At 38.3% G+C, this 20,246-nt stretch overlaps 2 protein-coding genes across 3 annotated transcripts; one reads left to right on the forward strand and one right to left on the reverse strand.

Moving 5' to 3' along the window:
- CAPN10 (calpain 10) lies at window positions 1–13,419 on the forward strand. Of its 2 annotated transcripts, XR_009114889.1 has the most exons (16): window positions 1–67; window positions 432–639; window positions 1,960–2,091; window positions 2,341–2,537; window positions 3,799–4,016; window positions 4,535–4,676; window positions 6,175–6,341; window positions 6,877–7,160; window positions 7,625–7,827; window positions 8,193–8,448; window positions 9,502–9,701; window positions 10,289–10,334; window positions 10,467–10,492; window positions 11,058–11,210; window positions 12,138–12,316; window positions 12,589–13,419. XR_009114889.1 is itself a non-coding variant. In XM_058031020.1 (14 exons), the coding sequence occupies exons 2-14, from the start codon at window positions 496–498 to the stop codon at window positions 11,119–11,121; spliced, it is 2,079 nt and encodes a 692-aa protein (XP_057887003.1). In that variant the 5' UTR covers window positions 1–67; window positions 432–495; the 3' UTR covers window positions 11,122–11,681. The 2 variants fall into 2 exon arrangements, 1 of the variants encoding a protein (XP_057887003.1); XM_058031020.1 differs by lacking the exons at window positions 12,138–12,316; window positions 12,589–13,419 and having other exon boundaries at window positions 11,058–11,681.
- LOC131087396 (cytochrome P450 2J2-like) lies at window positions 12,500–20,242 on the reverse strand. Its single transcript, XM_058031031.1, has 9 exons — window positions 19,330–20,242; window positions 18,154–18,316; window positions 17,497–17,646; window positions 15,929–16,089; window positions 14,892–15,065; window positions 14,516–14,657; window positions 13,664–13,851; window positions 13,401–13,542; window positions 12,500–12,678 (listed from the first exon to the last, which is right to left on the reverse strand). The coding sequence occupies exons 1-9, from the start codon at window positions 19,498–19,500 to the stop codon at window positions 12,500–12,502; spliced, it is 1,470 nt and encodes a 489-aa protein (XP_057887014.1). The 5' UTR covers window positions 19,501–20,242.
- Between the last annotated feature and the right edge of the window lie 4 nt (window positions 20,243–20,246).

Below are 20,246 nucleotides of genomic sequence, written 5' to 3' on the forward strand. Positions count from 1 at the left end.
GGGGCCGCGCCTGCCGGCGTTGCCGGGTAACGGCCGCTCCGGGCAATGGCGGCGGGACCGCCCCGCGGTGAGGGGGGACCGGGAGCGGGGGCGGCCGGGCCGGCACCTCTTGTGGGGACGGGGGGCTGGGGGGCACGAGGAGGCGTGGGCGGAGGGGCCCTGTTTGGGCTGGGTGTGAGGAAAGGGGTGGGGGGTGAGCTTTGTGTGGAGGGTGTGCGCAGGGACCTAGGCGGGTGTAGGTCTCCTCACGAGGAGGCCCCCTTGTTTTCCAGCTGAGCGCTGTAGGGCGGCGTCAGGAGCTGGAAAAAGCAGCACCATGGTAGTTCCAGGTGCTCCGTGTTACGGCGAGAGGCTGTCCACCCCTAAATAAATCCACCATGCCTGTTTGTTTCCCTGTTGCAATTCCCCGGTGACACTCGCTTCTGTTGCAGGTTGCTGCCTGGCCATTTAAAGTCGTAGGAATAGCCGGCAAAGCTGCTTAGGACTGTGTTGAAAATGCTGGGAGAGAAAAAGCAGTTAATGGTGGCAAGAGACCTTTACACAGACCCCACGTTCCCGGCCAGTGATACCTCCATATTCTTTAATTATTGTACCCCGCTGGCCCAATTCAGAGGCGAGATATCTTGGTTGAGACCTAAGGTGAGTTTTAAGGTATAAAAGGCTAATTTTAGCAGAACTGGGCTTTTAGGTAGTAAATGCGGGTTTGCGCTGAATGACTACTTCTGCTTATTTGCTTGGAAATACAGAAGTGATAAAACCAGTGTATGTCAGCGTTAACAATATGTGAGTTACAGTTTTTAGTCTAGGTGCTTGTTTGTAGACTTGATTTAAATCCTCTTGTAGAGCTTTTAATTTTTATGGCAGGAAGAAAAATTCAGATATTTTATTAGAAATATGTTTCATTATGCAAATTATGTGCATACCAAGTTAGAATGCAGCATTTTGTAATTTCCAAACTTTCTGATATATTGCATAACGGTTTTGAAAATAAGTAGTTGTATTTTAGAATTTTTAGAAGCCTATTGCTTTTTTTGTGGTTACTTTCTTTGAAAACAGGAAAGAAAACTTTTGAAGCTTATAAGTTGTCATGTGACTTGTATTGCTTTTAAACTTATAGCTGGGTTGCAGAGCAAGCTGTATTAGAGCTAAAAGCTTTAGAATGCATTTCTGCAGTACACCCATTTAAGGTGAAGTATTTATGATATTGCCTTTGTATAGAGGGGAAAAAGGCTATAAAAATGTAATGGAGGAAAAAGGCCTGTTGTCTTGAGTTGTATTTCTTCCCCAGTGTCTGAGGCTGTCTGTAGGACAGTGACAGAGCTGTTGGTTATCGGGTGTAATTGGCAAACAAGTGATTTCATGGAGTTGAGTATGCAGCTTCCTGCTTTTGTTCTTAACACCTTGATTGCTGCTGGGGGCTGTTGAGTTAATTTCCATCTCTTGCAGTGTTTATATATAAGGAGAACCATTTCACAAACTCACTTTCAGATCAGATTAAGTGTTTGGGACTTTGCAGCTGAAATTCCCCCTTGTGCTACCAACTGATCTATTTTTCTGTGCCCTAGGAAGGGTTTTTCCCATGTTCTAATTTTGGGACTTTTGTAACTTGGGATGTGCCGTTTAACGTGGATAACATCAGCCCTGTCATAGCAAGGAGCTAATGAATTATGTAGTCTTTCACTTCTTACTGCTTGTGCTAGGGCTGCACCTGATGGTTACAGTTGTGTGCTAAAATTCATGTGGGATCTGGTTTTACATTCATGAAGTACCTGCAAAATACCCCTACAAGCCATTTATTTGTTACTTCTTACTTAGGCTGTGTATGAAAAGCAAATTTTCTAGAGGTAATAAATTCCCTTATTTTATGAGAGATCTCTGAAGCCCTCCCAGTCCCTGAAACTAAGAATTCCTTAGAATGTCATGCAGGATTTGGCTTTAACTCCTCTTCTTTAATTTCAGGACATTTGTTCCTCTCCTCGGTTATTTTCAAACAATCTGCAGGATGTGCAAGTAAAACAAGGAATTTTGGGAGACTGTTGGTTCCTGTGTGCCTGTGTAGCTTTGCATAAGAGCAAATACTTACTGAACAAGGTATGGAGAAGTTTGATGTTAGAGAAGTTTTCTTTGCCTATTTGACATTTGTGTATTGTTCTGCAGTCCCAAGCTGCCATATGAATATTGCCTTCATTATGCTCACTTTCACTGCTTTTGTTATTCTACTTTTTCTGTGTTTGTTACAAATGGCTGATACAAATTCTGTAGATTTTAAACTAGTTTTGTTTGCAGAAAATAAACTTCATTAATTTATTATTTGCCTTGATTTTGACTTTTGCCCTGCAGGTGATCCCTCCAGGCCAGCCCAGCTGGACAGATGAGTCCTACCAAGGCTGCTTCACTTGCCGGGTGTGGCAGTTTGGCCACTGGGTGGAAGTGACCATTGATGATCGCCTGCCTTGCCTTGGGGGCAAACTCTGCTTTTCCCAGTGTCAGACAGAGGATTTGTTTTGGCTTCCACTCCTGGAAAAAGCTTATGCAAAGTATGTGAACGCTGCTATTGATGGAAATAGAACTACAATACTTGTATATTTCTTCTGCTTGCTTATTTTACCTAGCTGCTTTGGGTATAGATCTGAGCATTGTGAATGCTGGTGGTCCCATCCTGGCTTGTGCAGAAGTTGCCCTTTAAACTGTAGGTCTGTAAGGTGTGCTTCCAGTTGCATATGAAGTAAGATAGTCTTAGGGAGGTAATTCTGGTGAAAAGTAAGCTGCAATCAGTTTTCAGGATTCAAATGATCTTTGTTAAGTCTCTGTCCATTAGTTATGTGATTTCTTAAAGGAAGATGTTTTACTAGGGAAGATGAGAGCTCAATGAGAAGCAGAAAGCATGCAGATATTTTCATGGGAAGCAACATTGAGTGATTTTGTGCTAGTTGAGGCTCTGGTTGTGTGAGTTTCACTGCTCTTTTGTATAATTTGTTAGTTTACTGTTTTAGAAAGAAAATGCAGCTATTTAGTGGTTTATGGCACATCAGTAGAAAAGCTGTCCAGAAACACAAAGCAATTTGGAGACAAAATGCACTGGTAAGATAGACATCTAATGTCCCAAAGAATCTGAGCAGAAGATTTTGTGATTGCCAGCAGAGGGCAGAGGCAGACTTCAATTATGTAGTAACTCAGCTGTAGATTGAACAGAAGCTGTGAAGCATCAATGTCGTGTTAAAGCTTCTCTGTAGGTTTGAAATGTAGTATTTGTTGTCTGCAGAGCTCTTATTGTTCAATCTTATAATCTATTTTAGTCTTGACTTCTTTGGCTATGTTTTGTATCTGCTACATCAGGTGGGGCAGTCTCTTGGTTTGCTTAGGTTGTTGAGGGAAGTGCTGCTCTAGTTATTTATGCAGAGTGAATAAAAAATAATTGAAGAGGAAGAAATATTTCTATTTACAGACAATGCAGTTAATATATCACAAAAGATAATGTAGAGCATAGATAATAAGGTACAAATCACTAGTACTAGACAACAGCAGTTTTTTGAGTAGAATAAAGAGAATGTAAGAAACTTCCCATCAAGCAGTGGAATATCCAATGGTTTACATATTCTTTAGATGTGTTCTATATAAATAAAGCAGTATGTGCTTTCTCTTGCCTACTTTGGGTTATGAGGTCAGGCACAGTCAGGACTGTGATATAGAGTGGGGTGGCAAGTGTGTAGCAACTATGTTTCTTTTGTTCTGTGTGTACAAACTTTTTATGTTTTCTTTGTATTTTTCTAATTTTTTTTTTTTGTTTAAATTTTTTAGAGTGCATGGATCTTATGAGCAGTTGTGGGCAGGACAGGTGGCAGATGCTTTGGTTGATCTGACTGGAGGAATTGCTGAAAGATGGACCCTGAAAGACCCTGGAAAAAATGTGGAGAAAGAGAAGACTGGCATGGTTTTGGAGAAAGCAGTGTTTAGAAGATTAATGAATCTGAAGGAACAGTGTGTAATAAGCTGTTCAGTCCTCAACTCCAAACAAGGTGGTAGTAAATGTCTCTATTAACTTCAAAGGCTTCAAAGCACAAGGCAGCCAGCAAATACAAATGCTGATTCTAGTACCTAGCCAGTTTCGTGGTACAATTTGAAGTATTGGATAAATGAAGATTTAAGGATGTTACTGAGTTCAGGATGGGGGCTGCTTTGGAGGAGTGCTTTTTATATTAGAAGCTAATATAGTCAATTCTCAAAAACAAATGCATCCCCCCCCAAAATGCACTCCCTTGAAAAAGCATCTCAAAAACAACCTTGAAAACTTCAATTAATTTTAGCACAGTGAATTTGTAGGGACTTGAGATTAAGGAGCAAGTTAATACACTCTGCAATGTTACTTTATGCCTTTATAGTCACTAAAATGAACTGTTTGAGGTTTCTTTGTGCTGTTGTAATACAGACTTAAAACCAATTTCATTTTATCGCAAAATTGCCTTCTTTCACTAATGTTATTGTAAAATATGGAACAGATTCTTTTGTTTATTTTACAATTTTTTTTTCTATTCAGGTGCAAGTGAACTAGGAGAATTTCATGCCTTTATTGTGATAGACACATTGAATCTCTCTGAAGTGTCAGGCAAGGAAATCTTCCTGCTACGAATACGAAATCCTTGGGGGAGGCGGTGCTGGAAAGGGCCTTGGTGTGAGGGGTGAGCAGTTTTCTATTCATTTGGAAAACCATTTGTGTAAGTTCTGAAGCACAAAGCTTATCTATGTATTACATAGGCAAACAGTGCTAATAATCTCTAGCAGAGGAGAGAGGCTTCAGTGTGGGTGCAATTCTTTAGAGAGCTGGGAGTTCACACAGCTCATTGGTTCTGAGGCTAGTAAATTTAATCTCTTAGTTCTCGCAATATCAATTTTTTAATAACTTTTTTATTTATCAAATAATATCTTCTTATAGAGACAAACTTAAGGTGTTGACTAACTTTCTGTTTCTGATTTTTGTGCTTTTCTTGATGTTCTGCCATCTAAGTATCTTTGATCGTGTTTGTTTCTTGCAGTCATTCAGCTTTACTTGCCTTTTCTCATTTGTTCCTGGCTCAGCTGCAGAAAACAAGCAAAGGAGCAATTATAAAACTATTGCAGAAGGAAGGATGCTTATGCTTGTTGCTTGTGTTATCTCATTTCTGTAGATTGATATAATAGGAGAAGCTGGAACTGAGTCCATATAAAGTAGAAATAAAGAAGAGAACTGTTTTAAAGGACTTGCAGAAATACGTGTAGCAGCTCAAACAGAAAAGTAACAAGAATGAAAGGGCAGACCCTACTGGCTTATTTCGGAAAATGTTAGCATGTTTTGACTATACAAAAGAACATGCAATTCTTGACAGAAGCAACAAGCATTCAGCATTAAAATATGTTAACAATATGGTGATGTTCAGGAACATTTTTGTAGAAATATTTTTCTTCCCTGAGTTAGACAGATAATTTAATTGCATTTATTGAGACTTCAGCTGATATTTTTTTTTTCTTTTGAGAGTGTTTTGGGTATACAGTTGGTCTCTTGCTTCTTTGTCAAAGAGTATGTTGCCATATAGTTGCAAGAGGATAGGGTTTCATTGGATGGCCTTAGAGCCCTGTTTTATTCAAGTGCAGAACTGTTCTTTTCTGCTAGTGAAACAATGGAAAATGTTGAAACTACTAGCTTTTAATGAGACCTAAATAATGAGGGGTTTAAATTCTGGATTATTAAGACTTGGCAAACATTCATGGGGGTAGTCAGTTGCTTAATACAAATGGCAGTTTTTGTTGTAAAGCAATAAAACTTGTTCAGCACAATGACAGCACAGCTTGTTTTACTTTTTTTGCCTCTTTTTTAAACAACAGTTAAAAGCCTTTATTTTGCTCTCAGACTTCTTACTGTAGTGACTGTTGTAAACAAAGCACCTATGTCACCCAGAAGTCTGTCCTGCATCCAGTCTGGTATTAGGCTGTTTCTAAGTTTTCTTTGATAAGTTATGACTTGTGTTTCCTATGATCCCTCTCGATGACCAGCAACGTGCAGAGAATTTTTCAATGCAATTATTTCACAATAAAATGAAGAAATCTCTTTTTGCTGTCCTGCTCCATAAGATATTTGGTAGAACATTGTTCTTGAACTCTGCTGGGCAAAGAGCTGAATGTTAACTTCTGTATTATGTGCAGTGGTCAAGGATGGAACCAGCTAGATCCAATAGTTGCTTCAGAACTCCTCTCACAGATCCAAGAAGGAGAATTCTGGGTTGATGAAGAAGAATTTTTCAGGGAATTTGATGAGATTACTGTGGGCTTTCCAGTCAATGAGGAAGGACAACTTCAGAGCCTCTATACAGGTGTGGTATGAGAAGACATCTTTCTCATGCAAATAACATTATGTGAAGGGGAAGAATTGATTTGAATTGCAAATGGGTACAACTAGACCATAATTTCTTTTTCTCAGTTTTCCCCTCTCCTGTAGATCCATTGGCCTTTTCTCTCTACTGAAAAACAGAAGGACAAAGAGGAATTAAAGATATTTAGAGAAATAATTGATATTTCTAGAAAATCTTGCTACTTGCTAGTTGATTGAAAGATTAGTGTCATCTCTCTAGAAGACTGTTATTTTAGACAGCCCTGTGATGTTTTGTTTTTAATGGTATATACACTTGAGATTTCTAGTAACAGTGTCTTGTAAAAATTATGCCATTAGTCTTTCATTACCAACTGTGGCTTCTCAAAATCTTGGTCATGAATTTCTGCCTTGGGGAAGTGTCAGGCTATGTGTCAGCATGTTTTCTTGGGCTGAGCAATCTCTGCCATATACCTGTGGTGTAAAATTAGGCAGCTCCCATGTCTGAAATCCTCACCGTGATTTTCTTATTTTGTTAGAGAAAGTGCTGTATCACTCTCAGAATCTCTTTGGATCCTGGGTGAGAGGCCAGTCTGCAGGTGGCTGCCGCAACAACAGCAGCTTCCCAACCAACCCCAAGTTCTGGCTGAGGGTGTGTGAGTCCAGTGAGGTGTGCATTGCTCTGCTGCAGAAACACAGGAAATACAGCACTGACTGGGCTGGAAGGATTCAAAAGCCAACTCGCTTGGCAGAGGAAAATCCATCTTTGACTGAAGGCATACAGGGAAAGAATTACCAGGCTGTGGGATTGCATGTCTGGAAGGTAATACAAAAGGGACATTTTTCTCTTTGCAAATAGAAGTTTAAAAGCAATACGGAAACATTTGAGTAAAATAATTCATTTCCCATACCAGTGATACGATTCAGCTAGTCACAATTTTTCTGTCTCTGGTTTATGCTGGAATGGTTCTGTTTATCTCACAGTTACTGTCTGTACAAACTATTACTGGACTAGTACTTCTTATCACTAAGCACTTGGGACTGTTCCAAAGTAGTGCATGACATTTTGGGCTGATTGCTTGAAGCCATTTCTAAATTTACTCCTGAATATTAACTCTTCTTACTCGTCTTTGATGTTCAGGTCATCTGCTGACACTCTTGTCTTTGTTTAATTTGTAAATGTATGCATCTTTGAAAATGTTCTGAACAATATTTGATAATTTTTAGTTTTATTACAAACTAGTCATTTTTCCTAAACCGCCACACATCATTATGCATCTGTTCTAGGTGGAGAAGAAACGATTTAACCTTCCAAAGACCCTCTCTGCTCCTCCAGTTGTAGGTACTGTCTGCCATTCCTACGACAGAGAAGTCCATGTGTGCTGTGACCTTTCACCTGGCTTTTATCTTGTTGTTCCCAGCACTTTTCTGAAAGATGCAGTGGGGAATTTCTTGCTTCGTGTATTTTCAACGGGAAGGATCTCTCTCAGGTAGGTTTAAAACAAAACAGAATGTTTCTTAAATTTGTTGGCATAAATACAAGTGTAGCACAAAGTGGGAATGTTCAAAATATTTTGAAGAATTGTGCAGAGTGCTGTATAACAGCATTGTATTGTCTTTGAATTCATGCAAGTTTCCCAGCTCCTTGTTATTGTTGTGAAGCTGCTACTACCTCTTGTTAAAATACTAACAAGAAGTAGCCAGGTGAGTAGCATCTTGACTCTAAACTGCAGCTTCTTGCTGTATGCAGAGGCAAAATGTAGTGTTGGCAGCTGTTTAAAAGCTGGTCAGGTTTGTTTATATTCTGTTAGTATGTGTTTATACATTTTTGTTTATTTTCTCTCATGTTTAATAGTGAACTAAAGCCACCACCCATGGATGCTGCCCTCTGTGAAGAACTCCCAGCTGGTGAATGGGAGACAGTGCAGCTGCATGGATGCTGGAAGAGTGGGCTGAATGCTGGAGGTAGCAGGAATTTCCCCTCCTTCCATACCAATCCCTGCTTTCCCCTGTCCGTTCCTGCAGGAGCAGGGAAAAGCAGTGTGAAAGTCACCCTCCGTCAGCACTGCCTGGATAGCAAGTGTTGTCCAATAGGTTTCCATATTTTCCAGGTAAGGCTTCTGGTCAGTTTGATTGCTTGTTTGCCAAGGGTGAAGGTTAGCCTGGCAGCATAGGGCTCCTTGCAGTTTGCAAGGGTCTTGCTGCTTCTGGGAGAAATACAGGCTGACTCTCAAAGTGATGCCCATGAAAGGTATGGAATAACCTAGGTAGTTACATTGCATATAACCAGATAATTGGTTCCACTGAATTCTTACAAGGTTCTAAATTAGTTTTAGCAATGATGAACTCTTTTGAGGATTTGCAAAGAATTCTTGGTGCCCTAGTGATTGAGGACCAAACCTTTTGGTAATTCATCATAAAAACTTACTTTCTTTGTGTCTAATAATTAAATGTTTATAGGCAAATTATATTGGAGCTAAAGAACTATGATATCTTGAGCAGGTGATCAGAAACAAAACAAGATTGGAGTTGATATGTATAGATGCAGATTCAGCATGTGTGTACCAGTGTTCAACTGCATAAATGTAACCAAAGAAGCTGCTGCTTAAGTAACTGTTTTGCAGAGAAAGGTAGCTTTATTTTTAGAAAACATGCTTCAAAAAAAGGTGTTGCTTAAGTGAAAAGTCTGGAGTTGGGCACCAGAAGTAATATAAAACTTCAAATGCACAATATGTGAAGAAAGATTGGTGTTTTTTATATTCCTATAGAAGACTGAGATGAAGTCTAATATGACATTTTAGTACTGGAAAGACTACTAGATATAGGAAGGGCACAGTCTGTTCAGCAGATCCCCAAGGCAGAAAACAAGTGCTTTAGGCTACAGCAGGGAAGAGTGAGGTTTGAAAACAGAGAAAGCTCTACAGCTATGCAAGTAGTGGGTTCTATACATTTGTCTACAAACAAGCTAGGAATGATTCATCTGTTCTTAGTACTGCCATCTGGGTGTTCTAGAAGCTTTTCCATTCCTCTTCTCTCTAGCTCTGTACAGTAGAGTGAGTATTTGGAATAGAGATGGACCATATCACACTGTGGTGTCCTAGGAATGAAACACTGTGAGACTGAAACAGATGAAGCAGTAGGCATGTTTGCATTCTTTTTTGCAGGTGCCTAACAGCAGCTGGAAACCACAAACTACTTCTTTTGTACATTTGGAGCCACTGGTGAGCTGTGTTCCTCACTGCTATTCCCAAGAAGTCAGCCGACTCTGCAGGCTTCCTGCAGGAAGTTATGTCATTATACCTTCTACGTACTTGCCCAATACAGAAGGCAATTTTACAGTGGTCATAGCAACCAAAATAGACAGGTAAAATTATGTTGCCTATTATTTGCTTTTCTAGTCTTTTTAGTGCTTGTATTACAGGATGCATGGAAATGACTGCAGTAATGTGTTCTCTCAATGGAAGCTTTTTGTGAAGTCTTTGTATTTCTGTAGTTTGCCTGCACTGCTTACCACTTTGATTATATTGGAAGAATGACTAAAAAAGGCAGTATTTGTTAAATCTTCTTGCATCACTTGTTGAATATCAGATGTCTCTTGCTGGAGGAGATGACACTTAAGTAATTGATTACCAGCTGCATCATCAATGTTAGGATTTATGCTGAAAGTTCCAAATGCCTTTTAAAATTCTGGGTTGCTTTTGAGAAAATGCGATGAGTAGCCAGACTTATTCCAGTTCTAACTATGAGGTGAATAACAACAGCTGTGAAGCAGAATTGTAAATTCCATAAGAGTGCAGTAAGACTCAACAGAATTGGAGAAAGATTTGCTAAGGGAAAGGATGTGGAATGAAGCCTGTTATAGCTTCTCTTTTTGAAGTGGGATAAATACTTGATATTTGCAAGATTCCCAATGCTTTGTGCAGAAATAAATGTGGTTTGGGTTTTCAACAGGAAGCGCATTCACAGCCAGGAGACACTTGGACAGGTGTTACAAGAGGTAAGTGATATATTTTGATGGATATATTTTGATGTATTCATTCTTGGTGTCACCACAGATCTGCTTTAATTCCTTCTTGACAAAAAAACCCTGATGAAACAGATTTTCTCTCTATTGCGCATTTTCTTATAGGTTTCCTTTACAACTGTGATGAAAAGGTAGTGTGGAATTCTGACACTGTCATTTCAAGAAATGTTGGGAAGCCAAGGAATGCCTCATCTCTTGCTCATCTCAATTTTAAATGGAGTAACAAGAAGATGCTCTTAGTCCAGCTGTTTTTCGCTGGTACCAACTGTCAGACCTGTAACAACTTCTTAGTAAAAAAAATACCTCTTTTAATCATGAACACTGAATATTTGGTCTTCCTACATTTTTAGAAGGAGCATTGAACAGCAAATTATCACGTGCCTCAGTTCTTCAAAAATAAAAGTGAAGAATATGCGCATGTTTTAACCCAAGCTACGGTTTTGGAAGAAAACCATAAAACTTACGTGTAAGGCCAGGTTGGATGGAGCCCTGATCACCCTGCTTTCATGGAATGTGTCCCTGCCCATGGCAGGGGAATTGGAACAAGATGATCTTTAAAGTCCCATCCAGCTATAACCATTCTGTGATTGTAAAATAATATTTTATTGGGAGAAAAAAAAAAATAACCTGACAGAATAATTTCATGTGACCAAAGGGATGGTGAACATAGAGGAAAAACTGGAGTATTTTTTTCAGGAAGGATATACCTCAAGAACTGTCAAAATACACTGGAGTAGAAAAAGTCCAAGCTTGTATCTGACACTGCCAGTCTTGCTGCTGAGCACTTTACCTTGGGCCCTCTATGGAACCAAGCAGATGGTGGGTTCAAAGGAAAGATTTTTTTGGTGAGTTTTTCTTTAATGAATGCCAGAAATAAAAAAGACAAGACTTGAAAACTTTTGAACTATCCTATCAGACTGCTTTTGTAAATCTGTAAGAATGTGTTTTATGGAAGAGCTGCCCTTGCTGCAAGAAATGTGCGGTTTAAGGGTTTTTTCTTAATTTATGTTTGAAAGTGTTTCTTATTCAAGCAGGATTTTTAAATGTTATATTTTCCTCAGTAAAAATAAAGTAACATTAAAAGTTTTAAAATGGCTTTTATTTTAAAAGTTAAATACTTCAATTTTGTCACGTATGCATTGGTTCTGTGGTAGCAAACATTACTATGTGTTAGAACCCTGGGATTTCACTTAGTGGAAGGGAATAATGGGAGATACTTGCAAGAAGAATCAAGTCTTCCATTAGTCCCAGAAATATGTAGTATTCTGCTTTTGCTTTTAACTACATCCTGCCATAATTTCTACTAGCTCCTGTTGAAAATTGAAAGGATTTAGGGTTTCGGCTGAATTTTAAATGGTCAAAACCTTCCACATGTGTTGGTGTGGAAAAAGAGCAAAAGAAAACACTGAGTAATAAATCTCTACTGTACCTACTAAAACAACTGTTGAAATCTTTGTTTATTTTCTTAATTTCTTGAAAAGCTGTTCCTTTATCTTCAAATAGGAAATTATTGGATCATACAATAGTGTTTCTAAACAGAAGGAAAATTTTGTGAAAGTGCATGGACCCGAGTTGTGGTGAAATAGAAATTGGATACTGAGGAAGTAAAAAAAGATGTAAGGATTTCTAAATGGGCTGTGGTTATGAGAGGCCCCATACTATAATCATTTTTGTGTGTGTGAAGTTTATGCTATACTTTATAATGCTGTGTGGGAGAGTGAAAGACAAAGGAATTAACTCTAAATGTGTGTATATTCTATTGCCTCCTGCAAGAAGATCTAAGAAAAGACCTGTGAACTCAGAAGACTAACAGCTTACTGAAGAAAATTTTATTAAAGCTTCCTTACTGAACAGTTGTCCCATTTTAAGAGTGTGATACCTGACAGAGCACACATGCAGGAAACTACTTGACACAGGCCACTTCTCTAGCATCCTACAGCTAATTCACTGCTACTGTGAGTGTGAAAATACAATTTTTTTTTTGGAAATATTACGTGTTTATGTATGCCTAAGACTCAATTATGTGAGTTTGGCAAGTAGACTTACTTTGATTTCAGAAAGTTCAGTAGATGAGAATTGAGATAATAAAGCATGTTTTTAACGGGTTGAAGTATCTCAGCATTTTAGTGTGTTACAGACTAGCGTGGAATAGCACAGAGTTTATATGGGTGTGGCTGCAGTATTGCACCCAAAATGTACTCCAGATTGATTTCCTTCACCCCCTCAGGGAGCTGGAATGTAAATGCCCGAAGGAGATTGGTAAAGAAGATGAACAGTTCAACTCGTGCCATCCGTTCCCCCAAACATACACGATGCCCTGCAGAGGAAAATCAAGAGAGTCAGTTGAGTAAAGTTAAATTCTGTAAAAGAACTTTGCACAAAATTCTACTGAGTTCCATAAATTCTGTTAATGTAAGATAATTATTTCATTCTGTAAAGACAGAAGATGCTTTAGGATGAGGGTGGGGAAGCATTTAACTGAGAAACTCTGCACCTCTGTCAAGTGTTTGATTTGGTGTTTTGATTGGGTTGTTTAGACTTTTTTCACCCCTGGAGCATGCAATTCTCCCTTTCCATTGTTGATTCTTTTTGTGAGAGCCATGAATTGCTTCTTAGCTAAGCCAGATTTTAAAAAGATTCATATACTTCAGAGTCTTATTTTGATTGTTGAGAAGGGAGGGCTGGAGCATTGTGGTATGCAGTTCTGAAGCCAAGGAGAAGGATATAATCAGGATTTCTTTAACAGAAATTCAGAAAGGTGTGTTGGGGCCTTGTAGCCCTAACACTGGATGGATATGCCAAGGAAAGAGCATTGTGTCTCCCAGCCACACTTATCCTCTGTTTGAATATATGAAAAATACAAAATGCATAATATTTGTGGCTCTTACAGCAAAAGCCCTGACTTTGTCTTTCAAATCGGTCAAATAGTCAATCTAGTCAAATGCCTTTTTATACATGTACATTTTAGAACTTAGAAATAGTATTTTTACTCTTACTGCAAAACAGAGCAAGCAGGAATATTCAAGGTCAGGGTGTTACCTGCTGAGAAAGGTAAGAATGCCTCTTTGTTCACAAAGTTGCCATCCAAGTCTAGGAAATGATCTGGGTTGAACTTCCAAGGGGTTGCCCAGTGCTCAGTGTCATAGACCACAGAGTGCAGATTTGGCAACACAAGCGTGCCCTGCAAGAAGCAGCAGAGATCTCATTTTCCATAGATTTTCCTTTTCTCTATGTCATATAAATGCTAAATATTAACAGCTCAAAGACATCAGAAACAGGGTGGGTATCCTTATCCTCTGTACCTTTTTAATGTGAAAACCCAGCAGAGTTGTGCTCCTCAGGCACTGTCGAGGGACCCCGACGGAGGTGACGTTGCTGTAGCGCAGAGCCTCATGGATCACAGCGTTTGTGTAGGGCAGCTGCTTACGGTCCTCATAGCTGATGACATGGGAGGGTTCCAGAACAGCCTCTATCTCTCTTTGAACCTTTTCTGCAGACAAATGATAATACTTTCATTTCCCCCTCTGCACGCCCCCCCCCCCCCACCTTCCTCCCTTTATTTCCAGTAGATTTTTGTGTGAGAATGTCCTGTCCAAAGGAAATAAAAAAAAGAAATTATGTTGCTATGAAATGATTTGGCATGTGGTTTGACTGCTGTGTAGGTTTCAGTTGATCAAAAAGTGCTTCTCCCTGAATCCTCATTTAAGACACCTACTTGGTGATGAGGATAGTACAATTTTGTGTTTCAAAAAATGGATTAAAATTTTAAATGACAGGTATAATTTCCATTGTTTATACATATGTATCAGATTGGATATCTTTTAAAAACTTTTCTACTTTGAAGTTTGGGAGAAGACTAGGTTGCATATGAAATGTCTTTAATTTGTTATTCCATCTTGCCAACCCGTTCTAGAGAGGTAAAACTGTGGCCACTACTAATTTCTGCTAGTGTTGCTGGTGAACCAGATGGGGAAGCACCTGTTTGTTTCATTTATTGACCTTCCATTTTCTGGATCCTAGTTGCTGATGTACCACCATTCATGTGCATAGCTAAGGGTTTTTTTGATGCCTTACAAGTGATTGATCTATATTATTACACTAATGATGTAATTGTGATGTTGAATGCAGCTCTCTCTGATGGTTCTTTTGCTCACCTTGTATATCTGGGTATTGTACCATGTAGAGCAGGGCCCAGAGAAGGGTGGTGCTTGTTGTTTCTGTCCCTCCTAGCAAAAGATCAACCACAGTCTGAACCATATTTTCTTTATTGAATGTAGAAGTAGGGTCGTTCTTGGTCTGTAGGGCATATTCACAAGAAGACGATGAAATAGATAATTTCAGATATTTCACCAGTCACATAGAAACTGTCATTGTTTGATGATAACAGTGAGCAGCCCATCAAATCAAACACCTTCAGTGCTGCACCAATAGAGTATGCATGTAAAAATCCTTTGGCAGTTATTGGAACAGCAAGTGTTTGTAGTAGGCATTGAAGCCAAGGGAGGGAGAGTGTGATAAACAGATACTTACTTTTGTTATTTGAGCCAGGTAGAAGTCAATGAGATCCTGTGGATCACCTGTGTTCTGTCTTTCATGGCCCTGAACCTCCTCCATGACTAATCTGTGCATGAAGTCATTGTATGCAAACACCTCCTGATGAGGCCCTGGGAGATGGTGCATGAGCCATGGGAAAGCATCATACAGCTGTGGTGTTAAACAGAAAGCAGAGAGTGTCAGATCCCACTTCTGATTTCCTGATAATTGTGAAGTCACCACATCATGTGGGCAACCAAACTGGGATGAGAGGCAACAGACACAAGTAAGAGAGATTAAATACTGGGAACGTGATTATATTTTACTTTTTGGATCAACACCTAATAATGTAACAGGGGTTCTGAAAATGGGTGAGTAATTGAGTGCTGAATCTGACTTGCAAACAAATTTTTCTCAGCCTCTTATTTTTTTACTGTAATTTTTTTAGGCATCCCTTTATGAAGAACCATAAAAGATGGTCTTTTAGAATGCCAGTGTGCCAAAATCTGCACAAGTTAAGCAACAGCTAGGGTTTCAAGAACTTAATATTCTTCTTGGTGTGATGAAGTTGTAACCTGTATTTTATAGGAAGCTCAGAATAACTCAGATCTTGATGGTAATATGAATTATGAATTGAAGCAAGATGTCCTTTCAAAAAAGCATCCATTTGAAGACTTAGTTCTTATTAACTGCCTTTCTGGATTTGCAAGACTAAATGAAATTTTAGAAGCTGCTTTCATTTAAGAACTAAGAATCTTAAATACACAGTGTTCTGCAAATGATTGCTCATTGGAAATCTGTGAAAAGCAATGATGATCTAGAATTTTAATTTTAGGATGTGATTTACAGACATAAAGAAGAATTAGAAGCCAATAATTACATATACAAAGCATGTATTTATTTATTACTTCACTGTGGCTTGTAGAACTATGGTATATTTGGAAATGAAAATGTTTGTGAATAATTGACTTTTAATTTCTTTTGACTTGTCAAGTGCAAATGTATCTTAAGGAACAAGAAAAGTAGGCTCTTACCCTGCCCCAGATAGTACCTTGAAAGTAGATCACAGAATAAATAGCTTTGATGAGTTTGCTGAAAGATTCATCCTCACTGGAGAAGCAATGACCGAAAACAACAGCACAAATGATACTTGCAATTGCATGGACGATGGAATTGTGGGGGTCAAAAGGTTTGCCTGTGAATATGGGAGGTGCTGTGAGGACTTCTGAATAGACTACAGCAAGAAAAATGAGGAAGACTTTCTTTTTTAATGGTAAAAACAACAAGGCATCAGACTATTTTTAGAAGAAATTCTGGTAAGTTAAGCCTAGTTTAGTATATATTAACTGCATGAATTGTAAGTACACAGAATCTTAATTTTCAATCTGCTCTTTACTCTTGTAAAATACAGTTTTAATCAGTTTTGAGCAGACAAACATAAAAGCTCCCCTTCTTTGACTTGTGGTCTGGGTTGTGTGGAAACACAAGCAATTAATTAGAGCATATGCCTTCAAATATGGAGGTAGATATTTAAGTTTTGCAGTTAAAAACCAAAACAAACAATTCTCACCATTCCCCCCACCCCCCCCCAAAAAAAAAAAAAAAAAAACCCCAGAAAAAAAATAGCGTTTTCATTTCTTAGTTCTGTTGAAATGACTTATCTCTTCTTGGTTTTCAAGTATCAGCTTAACAATCCAACCATAGATGTATTTTTTTTCCACAGACTGAAAAAGCAAAGCTCATATAATAGGGTGGAATACATCTCCCATTGAAAAGGATTAAGTCCAGAAAAAAAAAAATTAAGTACACATTTCAATGGCAGGGACAACCTTTGAAGTATACTTCTATGGAAAATACATCCCTGACTTCAGTCCGGTGCTCATGGTTATTCTTGGAAAGAGCAAACACATTTATTGAGTTTAAAATTGAGACAGGGTTGCATGGTAGGTAAAGCTTTGGGCTGTACAGGGACTCGAGGTAGATGATTTTTTTCATCTCCTACATTTTACAGATGTATGAATGTTGCTCTCAGAAGAGAGATGGGCCTGGTCCAAGGAGATTTGGAAAGAGACCTCAGGCAACCTCTCTGTGTTTTCACATGGAACAAGATGTGGGTGAGGGATTTGGCTGCTCAGAATATTTATATTTAATTGCTTTACTTTGGCAGCTTGCTAAAATTCTATTGGTTTCTATTTCATCCAAACCTTGAAAAGAAAATTTTTTTGGATAACTGAATGATACATTCCTTGTTTTGGAGTCCTTTCTCTGCCAAATCCTGAAAGCCTGCTGTCCTAGAATGACTTCCAGCAGGTCATACATTGTGTATTTTAAGGAGGGTTTTTCAATACTCCTTGAGTGTAAGAATCATTACCAGCTGTGTTGATAATAAACATATTTTAAACTCTCCTTATTTAAAAAGAAACAATTTTATATTGCCCACTGTGCAGACAAAACATTTTTTACAAAGAATGCAGTTAAGAAGCCAGTGAAATTTCTACTAATAGTGGCAATGTCTATAGTACTTGTAAAAATATACTGTGAAACTTTTAGCAGCCCTAATCTTTCAGGAAAACTCTAAGTGTTGTTCTTGCAGTGAATTTACCTTCTGTATTTGTGAAGATATCCACAAGGTGACAGGCCTCTCTTTGAATTTGATGCTCCAAATTGTTCTTACCAAGTGCCAGACTTCTTATAATTGTCATGCCAAAGCGTCTCTGCTGCTTCCAGGTGTGGCCATTTGTCAGGAAAATACCTGAAAAACACACAAAAATTTAGTTCATTGCTGAGAAGGAAAATCCTTTCACAGTAAATTTTGATTTAGAGAAGGTAGTATTTCACTAACAAGATACAATGATTTTAGATTTTAGAAGCTGAGTTTTGGTCTCTGAGGATTTTATGCCACCCAGCTGCTCCTAAATGCATCCCTGTACACTGAGTGGGTTTTGGTGAGGACTGAACAGCTTTGTCTATAGATATCTTCTACATGAGCAGTCTCCTGGTTTAGAAGTTATACAATTGAAGGGCAACTTCTCCAGGCAAACATTCCTTTTCATCTATTGGGAAGGAAAAAGACTGAGTAATGTTCTTTATAAGACAATAAATTTTTGTTTTTTCCTTAATATGCTAAGCACTGCATGAAACACTTTTGCAGTGAGAGCCCAGTTATGCCCTGGTACAGCAGCAGCTGATGTGTGTGCCCAAGAAAGCATCTTCCTTCTTTACACCTTGTTCTATCTCATTCTTGTGTAATGCGTTGTACCTTTCTCGCCCATCATATCCCTGTAGAAAGGGGTGAGAGGTCTTCCAGAAACTTCTTCTGAGTGGGTGACAATGCCATCTTTTACTGCTTTGTATCCATTCAGCACAACCAGAGGTGTCTCTCCCATCCACAGTGTGTAGATGTTTCCGTAGATGTTGGTTAACTGAAGTGTTGATAACAGGAAATTTGTGACTATAAACCAGGGAAAGCATGCACTACAATATCAATTTATTTAAGAGTTTTCTGTAGTTGTGACTAAACCCATTTGTTGGCATCAAATTGAATTGCAGGTTTTAGAAAAAAAATTATTTCTGTTATTAAGGTGCTTTGGGAACAGAAGATAATTGCTCTTTATGGAATAGATGCTAAGGGCATCTCTCAGAAGAACACCTCTCTAATTTCACAGAAAGAAAACCAGCAGGTCACTTTGTTAGCTCTGAATCAAAGAACAAATTATTACAGGCAAAATCCCAGAGCTTTTCTCTTTATTTTATTAATGAACCAAAATGATGGTATTTTCTTGTCTCTAGCTTACAAAGAAAGAAATGTTCTTGCTTTCTTTTCTATAGCTGTTCCTAGCTTCTAGGATTTTTATTTTTCTCTGTTGTTCCTCACATCATGCTTATATTTCTCCTTGTAATAATGGGAAGCAAATTCCTTCTTTTTAAAAATTGTTTTGATTGATGTGATTGGTTGTGTTGTAGACAGCAATCAGATTTTTCTGTTTTGGTTTAGCAGTAACCTGTTTACAGCAGATAAGAAATCTTTTTGCTGAAAAAGCAACAGAAAAAAGTGTCTGTTGAGGGTACAGGTTTGGTCTTCTAATGGAGAAGTTCCAGTGGCACTGGTGTCAGGAAAGGAGAGCTCTGCTAGAGGTGGCTTACAGGGCTGGGTATTAACATAGAAACAGAATGAACCTGCCAATGAAATACCATTCTATGACAGTGTTTGTGAGAATGTAACCAAAAGAGAGAGAAAGCAGCAAGGACTAAATCAATGGTGATGTTTAATACCCAGAAATATTTTTAATACTGCAGGGTCCTCAGAGTCTTTGAAACTGGCTGATAATCAAGCTTGAGGTTTAAAAAAATATCATTCTAAGCCATTCCTATGCAATGCACAATTTAAGTTAAAATAGATTCAGACTGATTTGCAAGCACAGAGAGAAATAAATACCTTACTGAGAGTTTCTCGGCGGAGTTTGAAGTCCAGCAGCCACAAATTTCCGATGATGGGGAGGGGAACTGGTCCTGGAGGAAGCTGGGTACGCATCCATTGCAGCTTGAGGAACTGCAAAATCAGGAGACACACTACTAGAGCTATAAAAATTTCAGTAATCCCCAACATTTTATCAAAATTTTTGCTTCTCACTGATTTTGGCTTTTTTGGTCTTTTTTTTTTTTTTTTTTTTTTTTGAATGATTTCTTCTGAAAATTTGAATTTGTGAATATGTTTCTTTTACTGCATCCAAACACTTCCTAAGGATATGCCTCCTGTAGCCATCTCTCTCTGTAATCTACAGTTTTCCCAAGCTGAAGTCCCTAGAAAACCAAACTATGTGGTGCTTTGTGGTTAGCCAAGCCACACCCATGTTTTTTTTATGATCTGCAATTGTGACCTCTCTCTTTTTCACTTAGAATTTTATTTCCTTCTCAGTCTTGGTAGTGGGTCAAAGTGCCAATTATTGAACAGTTATCCAAGATTTTCAAGAGTTTTGCATAATGGTAACACCTGAGGCAGTTTCATGTAGTTAAACACTGAAATGCATTACTTATTGTCATTCTGAAATACTACAGTTATTGTGTGGTTATTTACTTTACAGAAGAAGAAACATCTACACAATATCTGAGGTCTCTGAGGTGTAAAAGAATAAGTTCATGCAGCATAAAGCTCAATTATTGTCTTTAATAAGAAAAATAAAAGGCAATTTAATAATTTGAAGAGTATCTTCTTTTCACCTTTTATCATATCCTAGCTTGATATTATGTGAACACTAGTTAGAGATTATTTTTCTATCCATCAGATTTTAAAAAATTTTAATTTTATGCTAAGTTTTAAAATTTTCTGCTTCAAATTTTGCAGATGAAACCATG

Source organism: Melospiza georgiana, chromosome 10 (genome assembly GCF_028018845.1).
Source record: "Melospiza georgiana isolate bMelGeo1 chromosome 10, bMelGeo1.pri, whole genome shotgun sequence".
In the NCBI taxonomy this organism is placed as follows: domain Eukaryota; kingdom Metazoa; phylum Chordata; class Aves; order Passeriformes; family Passerellidae; genus Melospiza; species Melospiza georgiana.

Coding starts and splice junctions, on each gene's coding strand:
- CAPN10 (XM_058031020.1), top strand. CDS start 496: ATGCTGGGAGAGAAAAAGCAGTTAATGGTGGCAAGAGACCTTTACACA. Junction 640..1,959: donor TATCTTGGTTGAGACCTAAG/GTGAGTTTTAAG, acceptor CTTTAATTTCAG/GACATTTGTTCCTCTCCTCG. Junction 6,342..6,876: donor ACTTCAGAGCCTCTATACAG/GTGTGGTATGAG, acceptor TTATTTTGTTAG/AGAAAGTGCTGTATCACTCT.
- LOC131087396 (XM_058031031.1), bottom strand. CDS start 19,500: ATGTTGGGGATTACTGAAATTTTTATAGCTCTAGTAGTGTGTCTCCTG. Junction 15,066..15,928: donor AAGGTACTATCTGGGGCAGG/GTAAGAGCCTAC, acceptor TTAACACCACAG/CTGTATGATGCTTTCCCATG. Junction 12,679..13,400: donor ATTCTTACCTTTCTCAGCAG/GTAACACCCTGA, acceptor TTTCCTCTGCAG/GGCATCGTGTATGTTTGGGG.